The 18954-nt window shown below is 39.3% G+C and overlaps 1 protein-coding gene across 2 annotated transcripts in view; it reads right to left on the bottom strand.

Annotated features, from left to right (window-relative positions):
- The window catches only part of GRM1 (glutamate metabotropic receptor 1), a gene marked incomplete at both ends in the record, with an annotated part of 182295 nt that overhangs the window by 56503 nt on the left and 106838 nt on the right, over positions 1–18954 (bottom strand). For both annotated transcript variants that reach the window (XM_084283902.1, XM_084283903.1), the window contains one exon: positions 6158–6393. In XM_084283902.1, the coding sequence (XP_084140028.1) occupies positions 6158–6393 (236 nt within the window). The remainder of the gene's footprint in view (positions 1–6157; positions 6394–18954) is intronic.

Raw genomic sequence — 18954 nt, 5'->3', positions numbered from 1 at the left:
CTGTTCCTTTGCAGCTCCATCAGTTTACTCATGTAATGGAGAAGGCTGAATGTCACAAGCCTACCTGAGGACTGTTTTAATCCCAGAAGTGGGAACTTTGACTGTTAAAATCCACAATGGGAAATGTACATGTAAATATTAGAGTGAGAAAACTTTTGTGATATCCCACTATAGTACAAATATGTTCTGTTAACTGTCTTCTGTACTGTTACAGGGGCATACATATACTATTCTTTTCCTTTATTTGATGATGATCTCATTTTTTTATGGATTCCAAACAAAGAAAAATAGATATTGTGATTCTATTTTGATTGACAGCCTGGTTAAAATTTTTAGAAATATACAATATTGGATAAATGAAGCTACTTTCTTCAAAAAATAAGCTGGGAGCAAATGAACAAAAACCTGACTTCAGGTAATGTCTTCTCTTAATTATGCCTATGATTTATCACATATATGGACATTATTAAACTTCCTCCTCTTTAAACCTTAAAAGCCATCTGTTACTTTGTCTGGGAAATAATATAAGCCTCCAGCTCTCCTGTCTTATCTGCTTTAAAAAAGCCTTGACTAAAAAGTGTAGCAGCCATAGTTCTTTCAGATAAGTTGTACTTAATATGCTTCATTATAGGTGCCCAAGAGATTGAGATCAGAGAGTTTTGACCCCTTCTGTGCGATGAAGCTTAGATCTCCTGCCTTATACTGAGAACATAAAAAAAGAACTTCAGCTGCTTCTCTACTCCAGAGTATAAAAGTATGATAGAAATCCAAAGCAGTGGTTAGGAAGGGTGAGTCAGGATACATAAAGTACAATAGATCTTGAAGAAGTTATGATATGTCAATAGCTTGATTCTATTGCTATATGAGGTACTGTGTGAGAGAGCTTTATAGGATTAAAGGAATTTTCTCAGAGAAGCACCTATGGACACCTCTGACACAGCAGAATGAGTTCTAATAACATCTGCTGGATTTAATTTGCCCAGTACACAACATAGCCTTAGACGTTCTGAAAACTACTCACATCAGCTCTCAGTAGAAAAGCATTAATGCTTTCTGCAAAGGATAGAAACAATCAAGTACATAGCCCAAAGTGTTTTGCTAACTGATATGAGAAAATGAGGGCTCCATGCCATCTCATATAAAATAATCAAAACTAAAATTGGTCTTGAGAAAAAGTTCATGATGAAGACAAGTTCTGAAGTTCCTGAGCTACCTTCCAGCCTGAGTGATTATGTAATTCTGTGACTTTGGCTGCACTCAATCTGATTGCTTGTCTTTCTCTTGTACCCAGACAAGAATTAGCAGATAAAGCAATCCTTTTGGCATGTCCAAGGTATGAGTAATCATCCAAGGGAACTTGGCCTGCAATCTCCTCTGGAATAAAAAAAAATCTACATTTCTTGTTCTTGTCTGCCACAAATAGGTTCACAGACAAATAATCCTTCTCCTCAAAGATCAATTGAATCAATGAATGAATCATGAATTGCCCACTTTGTTCCACTTCACTCTGTCGAAAAATGTCTGTGCTGATTGCCTGCCAATGTATTTTGTTGTCCCAGCAGATGAACTGCTGTGAGCATAATCTGATGTTTGCATCAGTTCCATAACCAATTTCATAACTGTCTCCTGTGGTGCAGAGGAGTACTCATCCCACCCAGTTCACACAAATGGCAGCCATTGTATTATCTGCCAAGAGGTGAGCAGGCATTTTGTAAATCAGCAGTTAGACCTCCACACAAGTGTTTGAACTGTAGTGAGTTCTACATCCTTTCCATGTATGTGAGAATTGCATTTAACTCTAGTCTATGTGGGCTCTCCAAGTCCAGCAGAGAAACATTTGTCACTGTAGTTTTGTGGGGAGGAAAGGACTTCTATTCAGGTTATTTCTACCAGATCAGAGAGCAGAAAACATCCTAAAGATCTGTTGGAAGGGTGTTTGTCACTTGATAGGTACAGTCTATCACCTAATCTCATTGTCAGCATACAACCTTCAAAATGTTGAAATGGCTGCGTTTGATGAACTGAGGCAAGTTGTGACTGCTGCTTGGAGCAATGCCTGAGGTTGAGCATTAAGGGAACTCAGTGTCAGGTCCATCCTGAGCTAGGTAGCTTCTTAGCATCTCAAATTCAGAAGCAGCTTTTTACTGTTCATGTTAAAATGGACTACTCTGTTCTGACTTTTCATCTAAAGGGTATGAAGAATGTTGTGAAGTTCTAAACCTCCCATTGAGTCAGTGGTCCGTACAAAGATGCAGGACATGCTTGGTTTCCTGAAGAATGTAGTTACTAAATGGAAAACAGTGAAAATACATTAGTGGCATAAACAGTTGAAGAAAAGTAACTTGGTACTGGAAGTGGTTTTGGCCTTCTAGAAATCAAAGAATCTACAAGAGAAGATCATACAAAAATCTCTTTACTATTTACAAGAAATATTCTAGGCTTGAATCTAGTTGTGTTGAGAAGAGTATCTTCTATAGCCATGAGAAAGAGAGAGACAGACAGGTAGACACTTATGAGAGGCATTTGGCTATAACATTAACAAAGAATGAGTCAAAAATAGCCCCCACTCATTTGGCTGCCACCCAAATGGGAAAAGTAGTGTGTTGTTTTTGCTGGTTGTTTTCTTTTTTCTTTTTTTTTTTTTTTTATTATTATTATACGAAAGAAAGGAATGATCCAAAGGAGCAGGTTGTCTTCTCTTCCCAAGAACTTGTGCTGCTACTACTACATAGTACTAGTATATCCAGATAAAATATTTTGAAAATATGGTCAATTTTTAGTCAGCCCTCAGACTTCATAAATAGAAGGCATTTGGATTTGCTTCCTTCCAGTAATTCTTAGCCCACATAGACTTTTTTTTTTTTCCTTAAAAAAAGAAATTGCATGTACAGAGTTAATTGCAACATGAGAATTCCTGAAGGAGAACATCAGTTTTCTCAGGGACTGAGTGAGAGAATTCAAGTAGTAATTCCTGTCATCAGGGAAGGGCGATTTCTAGGAACTTCTTTTTCCTTGCTTCCTAGAAAGCCTGCAATCCCAAGCTAGTGCTGACTTGTCAGTAATGGTGTGTGAGAACTTGCAAATGCAGCAGCTGTAATTGCTTGAAGTCCTTGCCTATCCATAAATGTTAGAAATTGAACTCCACATTTCAGTGGCAATTCTGAATAAATTACCCAATAAAGTGATTAGGTTGTATATGAGAAAATTATACTGGGCAAGCAGTAATTGAAGACGTTCAACCACAAACTTCATAATTATATTTTCAAATTGTATAGATCCAAGGGTTTTGAATCTTTTTGAATAAGGTAGTTGGAGAAAAACACTCTCATCTCATTTTTTTGTTTGTGGTTGCTCCTAGGGATCCCACTGATGGGTAGCTACAAATACACTATGATCTCTTAGACAACAAAAGTAACTTTTGCCCTTGGTTTTCTTTTACACTAGGTAGCTTCCTGACGTGATAACTCTCCAGTGCCTGAAGATGAATCTACTACCTTTGAATCAATTCCTGTTTATACAAAAGTGCAGGTGTGCTGTGTTCTCAGTAATGACTACCAGTGCACTTCTGGAATACAGAACAGATCAGGACCAGACATAATCACGATGTATGCTAATAATGTACATGGAGTTCTGGGAGTACAGGGGACTCAGCTTTTTCCATAATGCAGGACCCTATGTAATTTGTTAAAGGAATACTGATGGCATACTGTGAGATGAGAACGAAAGCTCTCAAATATAATGGAGTTGAGGAGCTCGATACTAGTGTTCAATATTGATAACTTTCCTGGGGTGATGGAGTAGGACTTTAATTTGTAGTACAACAAGGAAGTCAGAACTTAGTCTGTTGGTACTTTTAATGGATTTCAAATTCTACTGTTTATTATTTATTGAGCAATATGGATTCTCTCCTTCAAATCTGTGCATGGAGACTTCTTTTTGAAGGACAGAAGAGGCGATTGAGACTTTTTTTTTTTTTTTTTTTTTTTTTTTTTTTCCAGAGAACTTGTGAAGAGGCCTGTCTCCAAACCTGTGATAGGTACAGAAGGCAGTTTCTTGGTGCTGTCATAGTAGACCTTGGAGATTAAGGCTTCATCAGCAACCATTGGAGCTGCTAGTATTTGGAGTAGCGCTCAACTCTGCAGAAAGGTTAGGCAAAGGTATGTGCGTAGAAAACTGGTGGTACCAGACAGTCACCAGTCAGCTCTGAGCAGTTAAATAAAAATACAAAAAAAAACATTGTATTGATCCCATACTCGCTGGGGACATGCATGTCTCTTGGTTTTATAGATATACTGTTATTAAGAATAGATGCCTTGTAGTGTTTCCCTTTTGTGATCTGAGACTTTTATGAATTTCTCTGTTCTATGTGATAAGCCTGAGGGTTATCAGTGGTTCATCCCCAATTGAACTGAATGCTTTTCAGAAAAGCCTAAGTATCACCTTTTGAAGTTTCACGCAAAAACTTACAGCTTCTTAGAGGAGGGAATCAGGGTCATAGAATGGCCTGGGTTGAAAAAGACCCTAAAGATCATCTAGTTTCAACCCCCCTGCTCTCGGCAGGGTTGCCAACCACTACAGCAGGCTGCCCAGAGCCTGGAAAGATTTTTGAGTGCCTGAATTATGACTATTAACTGTCAGAGTTTACCAATCCTTTTGTATTTCTGTAGTGTTACCCAAATGTAACCATTCCGGCCTCTGATACCTGTTGCCTTGAGAAGGACAAAACACTAGGGCAGGCATATGATACCTCTGCAGCAACCTCTCCAATGTCCACTGCCTTCAGCCCTGACATGTCCTCAGACAGATTGGTGTGTTATTGTTGTTTTTTCTCCCATAAAACAACCCTTATTCATTTGTTTGTTTTTCATAAAACAGCCCTTATTGGTTTTGTTTGTTTGTTTTTTCATGAATTTATTTAACTGCTTTTTGTCTCCAGTACAAATTTAGAGTCTATAGCAACCCATGTCTAACAACTCATTTGCATGTTCTGTGAAGAAGTACCCCTTTTAGTCCAGTTTGAACTTGGCACCTGGTATTTGCCTTTGATGAAATGGATGAAAAATGACCACGCTGGTTCTGACTAAAGTTCATAGTTTTATAACCAGAAGCTGCAAAACTACCTGTGCTTACAACAGCCACTGAGATTCCTCAAAAAATAGACATTTTTGTAGGATATCAGTTTGAAACTTATTTTTGTTAATGGAATGACCAAAACAAAGCAATTTTAGAAGTAATTTCTTAAGAAAGAAGGCCATGTATTTGCATTGTGTGTCCATCATTCAGTCTCCCCTTTGCAACTTCTGCCCTTGTTGGACTATATTAGCTTCTTTGTCTGAAGTGAAGCAGTCTCAAAAACAATTAAATATATATAACATGAAGGAACATTTTGGTATAATATGAAATTAATTACTCCTTTAAGGGAAAAAATATCAGTGCAAACTCAATAATTATTTAGCCAGTATGCCTTACCACTAGCCTCTAAGCACCCAGATGTGCCAGCCAGTCAGCATGTCAGACCAATTTTGAGTCAGCCACAATATTTTTGATATGACTCAACTGTAATAAGAGAACTGAGGGGAAACTAAAGGTAATGTGGAAGGTGTTGTTAAAAAGTGCCACTGATGGAGAAGGGAAGAACTAGAAATACTGTGGGCAGTCAGCTCAGGGAGCACATGAAGACCGATGGAGATTAATGTCATCACATAAAGGGGATGGAGATGGAAAGAACAGGACAAAAATCCAGGGGAAGCCAGACTTCATTATTTTTGTTTATCATGGGTAACTTCCTTACTATCAAAATGTACCTTTTTGACTAGAAATGAAATATTTACAAATTACAAACTAAAGGTTTATATTTGTTCCGATTTTTGTTAGAATGTAACTGTTACTTATTTTATCTCAGTCGTGACCAGGTAGCCATATTACACTCCTCTCAGTCTCAACATAGCTCTAAAACCTGAAAGGGGAACAATTTGCTCTATGACAGAGCAGATCTATATTGAGAGGAGGCTGTGCCAGACATATTCGTACCAGAGTTCAAATTCATATCTGCACAGTTTAGAACTGTTACTTTTCACCGGTTATTTAAAAACAAACAAAGCAAAGACAAATTTTTGCCTGACCACAGATTCAAATAGGAAAACAATTGACAGGTTACCTGTGCAGTTCTTCTGGAAGTTGGGATTCTCTAGTGGGTGTCCTGGGATGCGACACTGAAATCTGTGTTGCCAGAACTCAGGAAACCAGGGGTTGCGGGTGTTGGTGTCCAGACGCAGCTTCAGATAGTAGTCATCAAAAGACAAGACCTCTGGAGATTGCAGTTTGATAGTGATGCCTCCATTTGCTTCAGGTTCATAGCCTTCAATGACTTCATCTCTGTCTGCCCAACCATCACTGAAAAGAGGCAAAAAAAGCTTTATTATCCAGAAACAGGAAACTTGTTTTGAAAAAGTAACTAGGCAAAGGCAGGCCAGCACCCCCGGAAACAAGCAATTCAAGAGGAATGTAATGGCATATCTAAAATTCAGACCGAGTGGGAAAGAAGAAAGCACAGCGATACAGACTTGTAATGAGCAGTCTGACTGACTTCATGCCAAGCCCTCATTAACTCATCTGAAATGAAGAGGATTTAGTCTTGTCCCTCTGGAAAGCTTTTTGGGCATAGCTTCTAGTGTGATCTTTTTATGACTGAATCTCTTTGCCTTATTTAGGCTATCCTGTGAAGGTAGAATGAAAGAATTAACGTCAGTGGAAAGGAAACTAAACCAGGATCCTGGGTGTTTTGCAGGAGATCTGAACATGTACGGATTGTACACCTAGAAGAGTAATTGAAATTAAGCATAAAGTGAGGAATATATTGTGTTGGAAGAGAATTGAATACTCTATCAAGAATACTTGATAAGGTTGAACAAACTAAAAAGAAAACCACACGCTATTCTCATACTGTGTAGGGATGTGATAATGTTCTTTCTTTTTTTCTTTCTTTCTTTTTTACTCTTTATTATTAATATTATTATAGACAATGGCTTTCAATTTTACTTCTCTGTTTATTCATTTAGAGACATTCCTCAAAATCTGAAGATAAAACACTTTCTTGAAAACATTATTCCATGGAACATCTATTTTAACAGGTTTAAACAAAAGTCAATTTTGCTTAACATTTGAGTTTTAGTTAGTTCTTTTAACTAGAAGTCCATTGATTTAGTGTCATTCTCCCATTCCTATTAGGGTCCCCTAAGAATAGTGGTATTATGATCTAATTTAAGTGCAAACATGTCAGCCATTGCTTAGTTTTCACACACTGGACATGTCTTTAGGGAAATATATTACTCTGGCATCTCAGATCTATCTGTATCTGGACAGAATCGAAACAGCAGCACGGCTGCTGTGAAAATCAGATAGATGAAGCACTTTCAGCATGAAAAATATGACAGACTACTAAGAGAAATGTCCTTCTTTCACTCAAAAGTGTCTCTGCATCCTGCACTCCAGACAGAAAAAAAAAAAAAAAAAAAAAAAAGTTCCGTGTTAGGAGGCTCTTGCGCAAAGCATTGAGAAGAGCATCAGAATGCACAACACACCAACCAAGGGCTTTTATGAGGCACCTGGCATGGATGTGACTGGGAGTCCTAAATGGAAAACAGACAAGATATGAAGTAGCAAGTTCTGTCACAGTCCTCATCAAACAAATGTAGAGTGACTACGCATTGGTCATGTGGGAGTCTTTGGTCCCTAGCCACCAAACTGAGCATATGCATGGTTTAAGTGGCTGGGCTGCAGGCATCTGGAAAAAAAATAGCAGCTCTCCATGGAAATACAGGAAAACCCACGTACTGAGTGATTTTCACGCAGAACACAAGACCCGTGCCTTTATTACAGGAAATAATTTAAGATAGGGACATCTGGCAGCACTCTTAGTGAGTGATCAACACATTCCTTTCTACCTGGACTGGGAGTTGCCACACCTGAATACAGCACTACACGGCTCCTTTGAGCCAAGATTTCTTCTTTGTTTCACCATTTGCCAAGGCCTTGCAGTAGAACTGGACAAAATTTCTGGACTTACCTACCACTGACCAAAATCCTCTTGCAGCCAAGCAGCATAAGATACATACATAGTATGCATATTGTATCTCATATGCAGAATGAGATCAGAGAGCAGGAGAAGGCACAGGGAGCAGTTCATGGGAAGGAGGCAGCAATGGTTTATGAGTCCCTTTATGAAATGGCGGTGGGCATGAGACTGAACCTCAGAGACCATCCTTCCTGTAGGCTGAAGCCAGCAGCACCTGCTGGGTAACTTCCTCCTTCAGCCTGTGGGTTGCCTGGATCCCTTCTTACCAGCACAACCCTAGGGATAACCACGTGGCATGGCCTAGGCCTGACAGCTGCCTTTGAATGTTGTGGAAGTGCACAAGAGTTCAAAGGCTACAAATTGCCCATTTCTGCATCCTGCCCCACTAGATTGTCTTGAGATTTGGAGAGGGAAAGAAACCACAGCTCAGCCACTCCTCACTTGTCCACATGCTCAGTGCAGCTAGTAAAATGTACAGTGTGCCCCCTTACTACCTCATAGCAGGACACAGTCTACATGTAGATAACAAAAAGGTAAAGGTAAAGGTAAAACCAGGAGACCAAGCTTGCAGAATTTCACATAATTCAAGCCAGCAATTAGCACCAAAGAGAAGAAAAAGGCACATTATTTATTTTTATGTGGGGGAAAAACAAGCAAGAGGTCACTCTTACAGCATAAGTTACTGAGTCCTAATTGCATGATTACTTCATTATTTGTCACAATGTTTATGGCTTGAAAACTCTAGACTCAGGCAAAAACATTACTGAGTCAAAAAGATTAAGTAAATCAGGACATTTTTTACAAGATTTTCTAGAAAGGAGGTAGCTTCTCTAGTGGTTGGACTCCTACCAGCCAAACATTACAAGTGATTTATTTTCTCTCCCCTCCAAGTTTGCCTTGGAAAAGTGCCACACTCTGAAGGCAAAGCAGAGAAATTCTGCAAAGGCAAAAGAAAGTGTATTTCAAGATCTTTGAGTGCAGCTGATGGAAAAGTTCCCCTAAATTGGAACATGGATTGTCACCTAATGTTTCTTTCTCTCTTCCTAGCCTCAAATGTTTTTTGTTCTTTCTTCAACTTCCTCAAATTATTAAATCTCTCTGATAAGTTTTTGTTCTGAACCAAATGTGAAGAAAAGGCACTGGAATCAGAGATAAAAGTTCATATGTGTTGGATATCATACAGGAGCTTTGCTCCACTTTCAGTAAAGTCAAGAAAGCAAAAAGGAGTCCTCTGGTCTCTGAGGGCACCCCTGCCATCCTGGCTGGCTGTGCCGAAAAGTGCCCCAGGGGGGCCATGCAGCCTGATCAGCAGCAGTGGGAGGAGGATTATCAGAGACCTAAGGCCTTTTTTCAGTCTCTAATTAAATTCCTTTTTACTGTGAAAAAGAAACAAATAGAAAAAAATGTCTGGAAACTGTGCATAAAGATGCTATATGAATAAATGGGCAGTACTGCAGAAGGCAATGTTAATAAAAAAAAAAAAAAAAAAAAAAGCAGTGCATGCTACTTTTTTATTGTCAGAATCCAGTATTTTCCACCTACTTTCCTTTTTTATCCTGCTGAGTACAAAGTAGCACTGTGTGTTACCAGTGCATCTCTCCTGTGTGCCTCTACTGCAGATTTCAGGATGTGGCCCAATGTCCTTCACCCAAACTGCCTGCCCCTGGGACTGTCCACTGTGGCTATTGTGTGACTGTCAGGTGTCCTGTGCAACAGTTAATCAGAAGCTCTGTGAAAGCGTTTAAAGCATGAAGACATAAACAGTGAGGGACAGAAAAGTGTGGGTTTCAAACCACTCTGTTCACTGTTACGAGGAAAAAAAAAAAAATGCTTTTTTTTTTTTTTCAGTTTTGAGGTGTATATCACAATTGAAATGGCCACTAATATTTCACAAGCTACTCAGTCTGAGTCCCATTCCAGAGGTTGATATTCATGATGCCAAATCTAAATTTCAGCATTCAGTCACGCCCACCCCCCAGAAAAATCAGCCAGAAAGGGAAAAAAAACAGTTACTCTGTCTAGCTTTGGAAGTCCTATTTCCTACTACCACAGACTGAGTTTGAAGAAACTCAGAAGGGAAGGAATGCCATCCAGAGGGACCTAGGCAGGCTTGAGAGGTGGGCAAGTGTGAACCTCATGAAATTCAACAAGGCCAAGTGCAAGGTCCTGTATCTAGGCTGGGGCAACCTCAAACACAAATAGAGGCCGGGTGGAGAATGGATTGAAAGCGGCCCTGATGTAAGGGACTTTGGGGTATTGGTTGATGAGAAGCTCAACCTGAGTCAGCAATGTGTGCTTGCTGCCCGAAAGCCAATCATACCCTGGGCTGCATTAAAAGAAGCATGGCCAGCAGGGCGAGGGAGGGGATTCTGATCCTTGATTCTGCTCTTGTGAGGCTCCACCTCGAGTTCCGCATTTAGCTCTGAGGCCCAGAGCGCAAGAAGGACATGGAAGTGTGTTAGAACAAGTCCAGAATAGAGTCATGAAGATGCTCAAAGGGCTGGAGCACCTCGCCTACGAAGACAGGCTAAGGGAATTGGGGTTGTTCAGTCTGTCAGTCTGGGGAAGAGAAAACTCCAGGAAGACCTTATGGCAGTCATCCAGTACCTAAAATGAGCCTACAAGGAAAGTTGGAGAGGGTCTTTTTATAAGGGCATATAGTGATAGGACAAGGGGCAATGGCTTTAAACTAAAAGAGAGTAGATTTAGATTAGATATAAGGAAGAAATTATTTACTCTGAGGGTAGTGAAGCACTAGAACAGGGTGCCCAGAGAAGTTGTGGATGTCCCATCCCTGGAAGTGTTTAAGGGATGGACAGGGCTTTGAGCAACCTGGTGTAATGGGAGGTGTCCCTGCCCATGGCAAGGAGGTTGGAACTGAGTGATCTTTGAGGTCCATTCCAACACAAACCAATCTGTGATTCTATGCTTCTATGAAACAAAGCTATTTTTTTCTTAATTAACTTACCATGCTATTACTGTGTTATAATGGACATTTATGAATTGTGGCTTAAGTTGAATTGTTGAACTGAAGTCACGTATATTCTTGTGACTGAAATACCAGGAGAAATGTAATGGATTTCCCGTTTCCTCTCCTCTTCCAATCATGAACACCATCAGCTGCTTTTCACAAGGGCTGATGAGACAACCAGCAATCAAGCACTCTATTTTCGTCTCCCCAGGACTTAACTCTTAAACCATGATGCAGCAGTTCAACTCTGCTTCCCAGCACAGTACTCAGAGCATTACTGTTCCAGATGCTTTTTCCAAATAGGCAAATAAGTACACAGAAAAGAAACATGCTATTGCTTATGAAAACTACTTGGAAGTTGTTCTTTGATTTTTGTGGGAGGTAGCATCCTTTCACAGGAAAGGAAAATAACACATTTGTCTGTCATGGAAACTGACAGGGACTTTGAACTGTGCACCTTTATAGGGCTTGATTTGATGCACCAAAGGTATAGAGGGCAACTGAGGTGTGCTCTTGTGTCTGGAGTATGGCATTGTTGACAGCTTTGTCAACGCCATTTGCATTGGTGTAGGTGATGTTTTCTTAAGAAGTCTGCATTCATAACTTTTTTTTTTTTCCTGTTGTGTTGGACAAGTCGTATAAAATAAATTAAAGAAATTAAGAGCACAAAGCCCTTTATAAATGTCAAATAAACTATTTTCAGCAATAATCCTTCTGTCTGGGACAGATATTCTTGTTATTATAAAATGAAATGAAGCAGATATCCCTCTCAGGTATGGCAGTCTCAGGTAACCAACCATAACTGTCACACAAATGGTCAGAGTCTATATTCTTGCCTTTCTCTCCTTTCCACAAAACTAAAGCACATGTCAATATACTCTCCTTATAATGTCAATACACAGCCTTACAGGGCACGTTTCTAAGTGCCTTTTTACCATTGCTCTCAAGGCTGCCAGCTGGCCTGCTGCTATGTTAAACTTCTAATAGGTTTAAATATGAGGACAGCACCACTTAAAGAATTCAACACTCAATGAAGTGCCATGGCCATTTTGTTATTTATGTCAATAACTTTATTTTTAATGAAAATCATTATATGCTGCAATATTGATGCTTTATTTGGAAAATGCTTTTTGCACACTATCTTTCTGTGTGGTGAACAAACACCGCTTGTTTAGATTTTCAGACACAACTTACTTAGAGGCATTTCAAAATGTTACAACCCTCCAAATAGTGATAAGTGGAGTTTAAATAATTTGTAACTTGGTTCTGATAAATGCCAATCCTCTCGGTGGCTGGTCAGACCCAGAAGCCTACAAATTGTGTTTCTCTATCTCATATCTTCTGATAGTGCCCTAGTGGAAAATCCAGCACAGATTCTCACCTTTGGCTGCAGGAATATGATCCTAACAGCCTCTGTGTGCTTTTCTGGAAGAACATAAGGAAATGTAGAGCTCAGCATAAGAGCAGTCCAGGGAGTACCAGTGTGTCAGGTGGGGTAATTTCACATGCTCTTCCACCAAAAAGTCAGTGTTGATTTGATATGAGCAAAGGTGGCAGAATCAGGCCCAGAGTAATTTGCAAACAGAGTAATTTGGCTACTCAGCTGCCCTCTTCTGGGAATAGACTTCAAAACAAACACACAAACAAACAAACAAAAATATTAATTTTGCCAGCCTGATGCACTGGAAAGAAAAAAAAAAAAAAAGCTTATTGTGAAGGAGAATGAAATTATTCTCTGACAATAAGGAGCTCTATCTGAGATACTCAGTGTTTATGTAACAAGACTCAGAAGATGTCACATGAAGAACATGGAAACTACCCAATATTCACAAGTCGGCAGCTAGCAAAGTGATTTTCTTCCTTCAGCTTATGCATTGTGAGTCAATCCCACTGGTCACCAATATTAGCTGGAAGGTGCTGAGCATTACTATTAATAAGTATTAGGTCAAGCCTGAGAAGCAAAAGGCCATTTTTTTGGACTCATTCATTCAGCTAATTCAGCGGTACTACATACATGTATTGGAAGGTGGGAGAGCTTTCCTCAGTTGCAAAATTATAAACTCTTAAACATAACCTTATTTTTACATGTTTGATGAGTCCTGACAATCTTGTAGATTAGTCCAATGGCTACAGTGAAGCTTGTATCTCACTGCTGCAAGATCAGACTGAAAGGCTGTCTGTTATCATGCTATAATCTGGTGTTGCTGAGCATTGTCTGACCTCAAAACGAGAAGAATCAAATTCACTACCTCTTGTCAACTGGAAGAAAAAAACAGGGTAAATAGGTCAGTACTTTTGCTTCTGCAAGCATAGATGGAGGTGGGCAGGAGGCACCACTTTCCCAAACTGCCTGTCTTTTACAGAATGCATCACAAGGTACTGTGGGATTTGTACGCAGTCCCTTTCCACAAGCTGTATTGGGCTGAAATGTACCTTAAATTCCAGCCTTTAGATTTGTCCTAGATGTTGACCTTCACTGGTCACTCCAGACTCAAATCAGCTGAAAGCATTGTGAGAATATCAGCTCTGCAAACTGGAAACAGGACAACAAAACCACTGAAGCATCTTCTTGGAGAGCAATGGAAAGTAAAAGGGAGAGAGAAGATCACTGCCTTGACAATCTCCCCCATGCACAAGAGAAGGTACAAGAGGAGCAATTAAGGATCATTAGGTGCCAGACTGCAGTTACCAATTTTAGACTCATAATTCACATGGTGCTAATATGCCACCAGAGGTTGTAATCTTGTCATGGACTATTAACTGAAGAACATACCAAACTTGGTCAGGACTTGATAGATATCTCTAGAGAGCACCAATGTGACTCAGGAAGAGTCCAGTGTGATTTATCCATTAACTCTAATGCCTTTGAGTATGGGTTACCTATCAGGGTCTGAACTCTGACACCCCACAGGAGGTACTATTTTCTGAGTGAAATTGAAAGATGAGGTCTAAAAAAATCTCCAGGGCCACTTTCTTCAAGCATTTAGTCATAATTCTTAGTAAATTTTCTGTTCTTGCCAGTTTCATTTCATAACACTGCATATACAATTTTTCACTTCCTGTCCGTTATAACTGATGCTGCACAGTTGTAGTAGCACATTACTTCTTATCTTTTACACCAGCACAAACTGTTGGTAGGAGCTTCCAATTTTTATTTAGTGAATCAGTGGATTTTCTGAATGAATGATACTCTGTACAGAACCAAAGTTGATAAATGATTTGTCATTCTGTTTCACATGATTATCATCCACTTCTGTGTGAATTTTAAGAGTTTTTGCACCATTCATTTTTAAAATGTAGATTATAACCTCATGGACCATGGTGAATTGTCTATTTTGTAAATATGTATTTAGGAAGGTTTTAATTATTGTATGCAGTGCATGTATTTACATGTCATTTACATAATGAAATGTAACTGTCTATCATGCAGGCATCTATCCTGGGGAGTCATTGCTGTGAAGATTTGTGACATGGTTGGCATGTACACCTTTTTGTAAATGTAGTGGCTGCTTTTATGCAGGAAAGGTTTTACCATTCTCAAGGGTGCACAATGGTGCATATCTTGGAAAATCAGCAACCATACATAAATTCTCTAAGGTAATAGCTGATTTTCAGAAGGTGTACATATGCTTCCACCCCAGACTGTCAAGAGGATTGAATCCTTGCTCTGCATGTTTGAAATTCACAACATGAGGCAATATGAGTGCACAGTATCTTTTCCAAGTCAAAGCATATGGGAAGGTAGGGGGAGACAGTCCAATTTTAAACAAATACACAAATTTAGGAAGCCGCAATCTTAGCATTGTGCATCATATAAGGTGATCCTGGGCAATAATATGTGCAACTAAACCCAAGATTTTTAACAATTCATTAATACGACCCAATCTGAAAATAGAGAGATATTTTTTTTATTCTCTGTACCAGTGCCTGCAGATTTCTTTTTTATCCCATTGCTGCTGCTGTACTGCAAATTACATTCAATGAGGCTCCATTGCAGAACGAATACTGATAGTAAGGGGTAGTTCCTGCTAGGCAGAACTCAACTGTAGCTCATTTTCAGGGAGAATAGCAATATTCCTGGTAAGACTTCCATTCTGTTTGAAAGTCTTATAGACTGAAGTTTTTTTTCCGTCCAACATAAAGGGGAATAGTAGAGTGGTTCCTACCAGTGCTCCAGTCACCTACAAACTACTCAAGTCTCAGGGCTAGATCTGAAGAATTGGAAAGAGAGATCCCTTATGGAGAGAAATTCATGGCCTAGAAATTCATGGAAATGTATAGGAATATATACAAGAATGAGAACAGGTGAAGACATGGCCCTGACTACTTAATCCCACTCCAGTAGATTTTACTGAATGTTGGGATGTGATTCTGTTGTGCTTCCTACAAGATTACCATAGATATCTTCCTTAACCACAAGCAAGAAAAGTAGAAACATTTTCCTCCTTCTCTCCTTGTTTTCTGTTTTGAGATGCTGAGGAACAGGGAAATAGGAAGTATCTTAGAATCATATTTTCTTCTCTGTTTTTCAGACAAACTGTGCTGAACTAAAAAATACCTTGAATTCCAGCCTTTAGATTTCCCCAAGAGGGTGACTTTCATAGGATAGTCCAGAATTTTCCTTCAGTGGCTTATATTCTTATGATTCCCTCAAGGTACCCCTTAATGTAACCCTCTCATATGACAAGGCTTAAGAGAAATACATACGGAGTTTATAGTCCTTTTTCCAAATCAAATTTCAAATACACAGATCTAAAGAGGACAGCCTACATCTTACATCAAGTTGCTATTACTGGTTCAAATATGTCCTATTTCAATACCTGTACAAGGTTTCTGGAATGTTATTTCTGCACTTGTGTGAAAACCAAACCTTTAAACACTTCTATGCAAGAACTTCTCATTGTTTTGGTAGCTCTTAATTGAAATAATTTATATAGAAGAACGCATAGTGTAGATAAAAGCATACTATCTGCTCCGTACCAAAGCATACTGCTATGGGCTTTGAAATATCAAATTGAATAAAGTGGAAAACAAAAGCTGAAATATTATGAAACGTGATAGAATCACAACAGTTGTGAAGCTGTTAATCAAAGCCAAACATGTATCAGAAACAAATACTACAACAAAGCTAAACAAATATTAGAAGGATATTTCCACAACAGATTTTTCTACAAAAGTCATTTTAAATTTGTCCTCATCTGCAATCCTTCCTTCTTCATCTTTCATGGATACTTGAATGCTCAGGTTAGCATGATTGTTTATAAATAAGATATTCTCCACTCACATATTCAAAACTTGTTCATTTGAAGTTATATATTCACAAGTAAAGTATCCAATTTATACTATACCAGTGAGCCACCTAAGCATCTAAACCTTTCCAGAGAGAGAATCAATACTTTAAGGTTTTTACAGAATGAATAAAGCAAAATCATTAGACTTGGGTAGCCTGCTAGCACAGCATTGCATTGTGTCTGAAACGAACAGCAAATGAACCATTTGCAAACCAAGAAACTGGTGAAAAATGTGAATAAAGAATTCACCTGAAAATCAAGCAATCTGTTCAAAAATGGTAACTGAACATAAAAATAGGTGTAATATCTTGAATAATATTTTTTTGAGTAACCCACTTTGCTCAGGCAATACTGTTATAATTGACCCAAAGCAGCTATTATAGAGTATTTTCAGTATATATAAAAGCATTATAAAAGCATTATGGATTTACTTTTCTGCACTTAATGCTTAAAAATAAATGTTTATTCATGTAGCTACACAAATGTGAAATAAGAAATCTAAGTACAACCTAAGTACAATGCACCAAACTTAGCTCAATATCACCAGCTAACCTCTACTCCTTAAAAGCATTTGCCTTATCAAGCAGATGTACAGTAGGATGCTAGCAGCTTCTTAGGTATTTAGGTGTATGATATCCAATCTATATTAAAATAAAATATGCCCAGAATACATCTGGAAATGTATTCAGGTATTTTGCTTAGAGGAACCACTGAAATGCACCATCTTGCTTAAATGCTACTTATTTACTGCTGTTCATATTGTTCAAGCGTGACTCATTCTAGGTATCATGCTGGCATTGAGATAGCTAGGGTGACATATAGTCTCTGATGTAAGGAAAAGGTTCAAATAGAATCCTGCTAGCATGCGGTAGCTGAATATTATCACAGTGCGTTCCACAGTAACCTCATTTTGTAGCGTCAGGGGCACAGAATAGCTGTAACGAGGTGAGTGCTTAAATACAAACTTTGGATACAGCAATGCCACCTTACCAGTCTGGCTATCTAGGAATTAGAAAAAGCACTCATTGAATCATTTTATTCTATGTTAAAAATAATAATAATAAATATATTAAAAATAAAAATAAAAGACTACTGTGCAGATCTATCCAAGTGTTTGAGAGAAAATTACGTTTTCTAAAAGCTGTAGGTTTCATTGTAAGTTATATTAATCAGAAAAGTATACTGGAGATACATTCTTTGTTATTTCTGTACTGGAGATTGTGGGGGCAGCTGTTTTCCTTCAAGATATCATCTTGTATTTGAATTGGAAGACCTCTGGGCAATCATTACAGATATCTTTTCCAGTATTAGATGTTCTCTTTATGGTACCAAGAGTGTCGTGTGACTTTATTTAAATCCTCGAATCACTGAGTAACCACTCCATGAGTAGTTTGTACCCGCATTTCACCCTCCACAACTCAGGGGTTACCTCATGCTGTGGGGCTGGGGTGCTTCTGTGATGTACGAAAGTGCCCCAAGCTTCACATACAGTAAATCTTCCCTTCTATCATCTTACCTATCCACATTGTCTTGGTGATAGATTTTCTTAATCTGCCACTTTCTAAGCTGGCCTCAGCCAGTTTCTTACTGGATAAACATTCTTCTTTACTTTTGCATGCTTCCTTTAATATGAATTTGGGGGAAAATGGAAATACTTTAACTGAAAAATCCAGAACATCTACAATTGGCAAGTTCTGTTTCCACAAAATGGAAATACTTGGGTTACAAGTACAAGCTCCATGCTCAGTATCACACCGATCCCCTGGGCCTTCTGCAAATATCTGTGGGATTTTAACAGACACTTGCCTGGTTGAATGTTCACAATATAATGGTTAAATAAACTGCACAAGATTTGAACTAAAAATGCAATATGCATTGTATATGTACTCTTAAATACCTATAATGTGGTTCAACAATTACTTTCAGTATTTATTGGGGCAATTCTGACTCTCACATTGCCTCAAGGGCCTCCAGCTATTTCAGCCTGAACACCAGGGCACCATGGGGACCAGCAGCTCCCTGGGGGTGTTGGAGCTGCCCGTGGGTACATCAGGGCAGGGCCTGGCAGCTTGTCCCATCTCCTCACCCCACCAGGAGCAGGACACTAGGGGCACCAGGGCAGCACCAGCCCTGGCACCAGGCATCTCCCTGGGGACAGGGACAGGCTGAAGCTGGGACAGGCTGTGGGCCTGTGGGCAGTCAGGACAGCATTGGGAGATAGCAGGAGCAGCTCTGCCTGGACGAGCCCCCAGGAGACCGGCCAGACCAGGGCCTGTGAGCATGCATCCCCAGGCCACTGGGGAAGTCCACCCTCAGCTGTGCCCTCCCTAAGCTGTCTTTGAGCCCATGCTGACAGAAGCCAACAGGGGCGTGCCCATGGCCATGATGTTGGCCTTCATTAGGCCCTCAGGCATGGCTGAACCATCAGGTAGGCCCAGACAGCATGGTGTCCACGGAGAGGGTGGCCAAGTGGGGCCATGAAATCACACTGGCTAATCCCTCAGTCCAAAGTGTATTTGTCACAGCTTTTCTTCTGATTACTATGGGTTAATAGTAAATCAGAAGATTTACTATTCTTCTAAAAATAGTAAAAAGCTAGAGTAAAGCTACAGTAATTC

This window comes from Netta rufina (assembly GCF_964035555.1).
Source record: "Netta rufina genome assembly, chromosome: 3".
NCBI lineage: Eukaryota > Metazoa > Chordata > Aves > Anseriformes > Anatidae > Netta > Netta rufina.
Note: the sequence above shows the minus strand (reverse complement) of the source record. Positions and strands in the feature narration are given on the sequence as shown.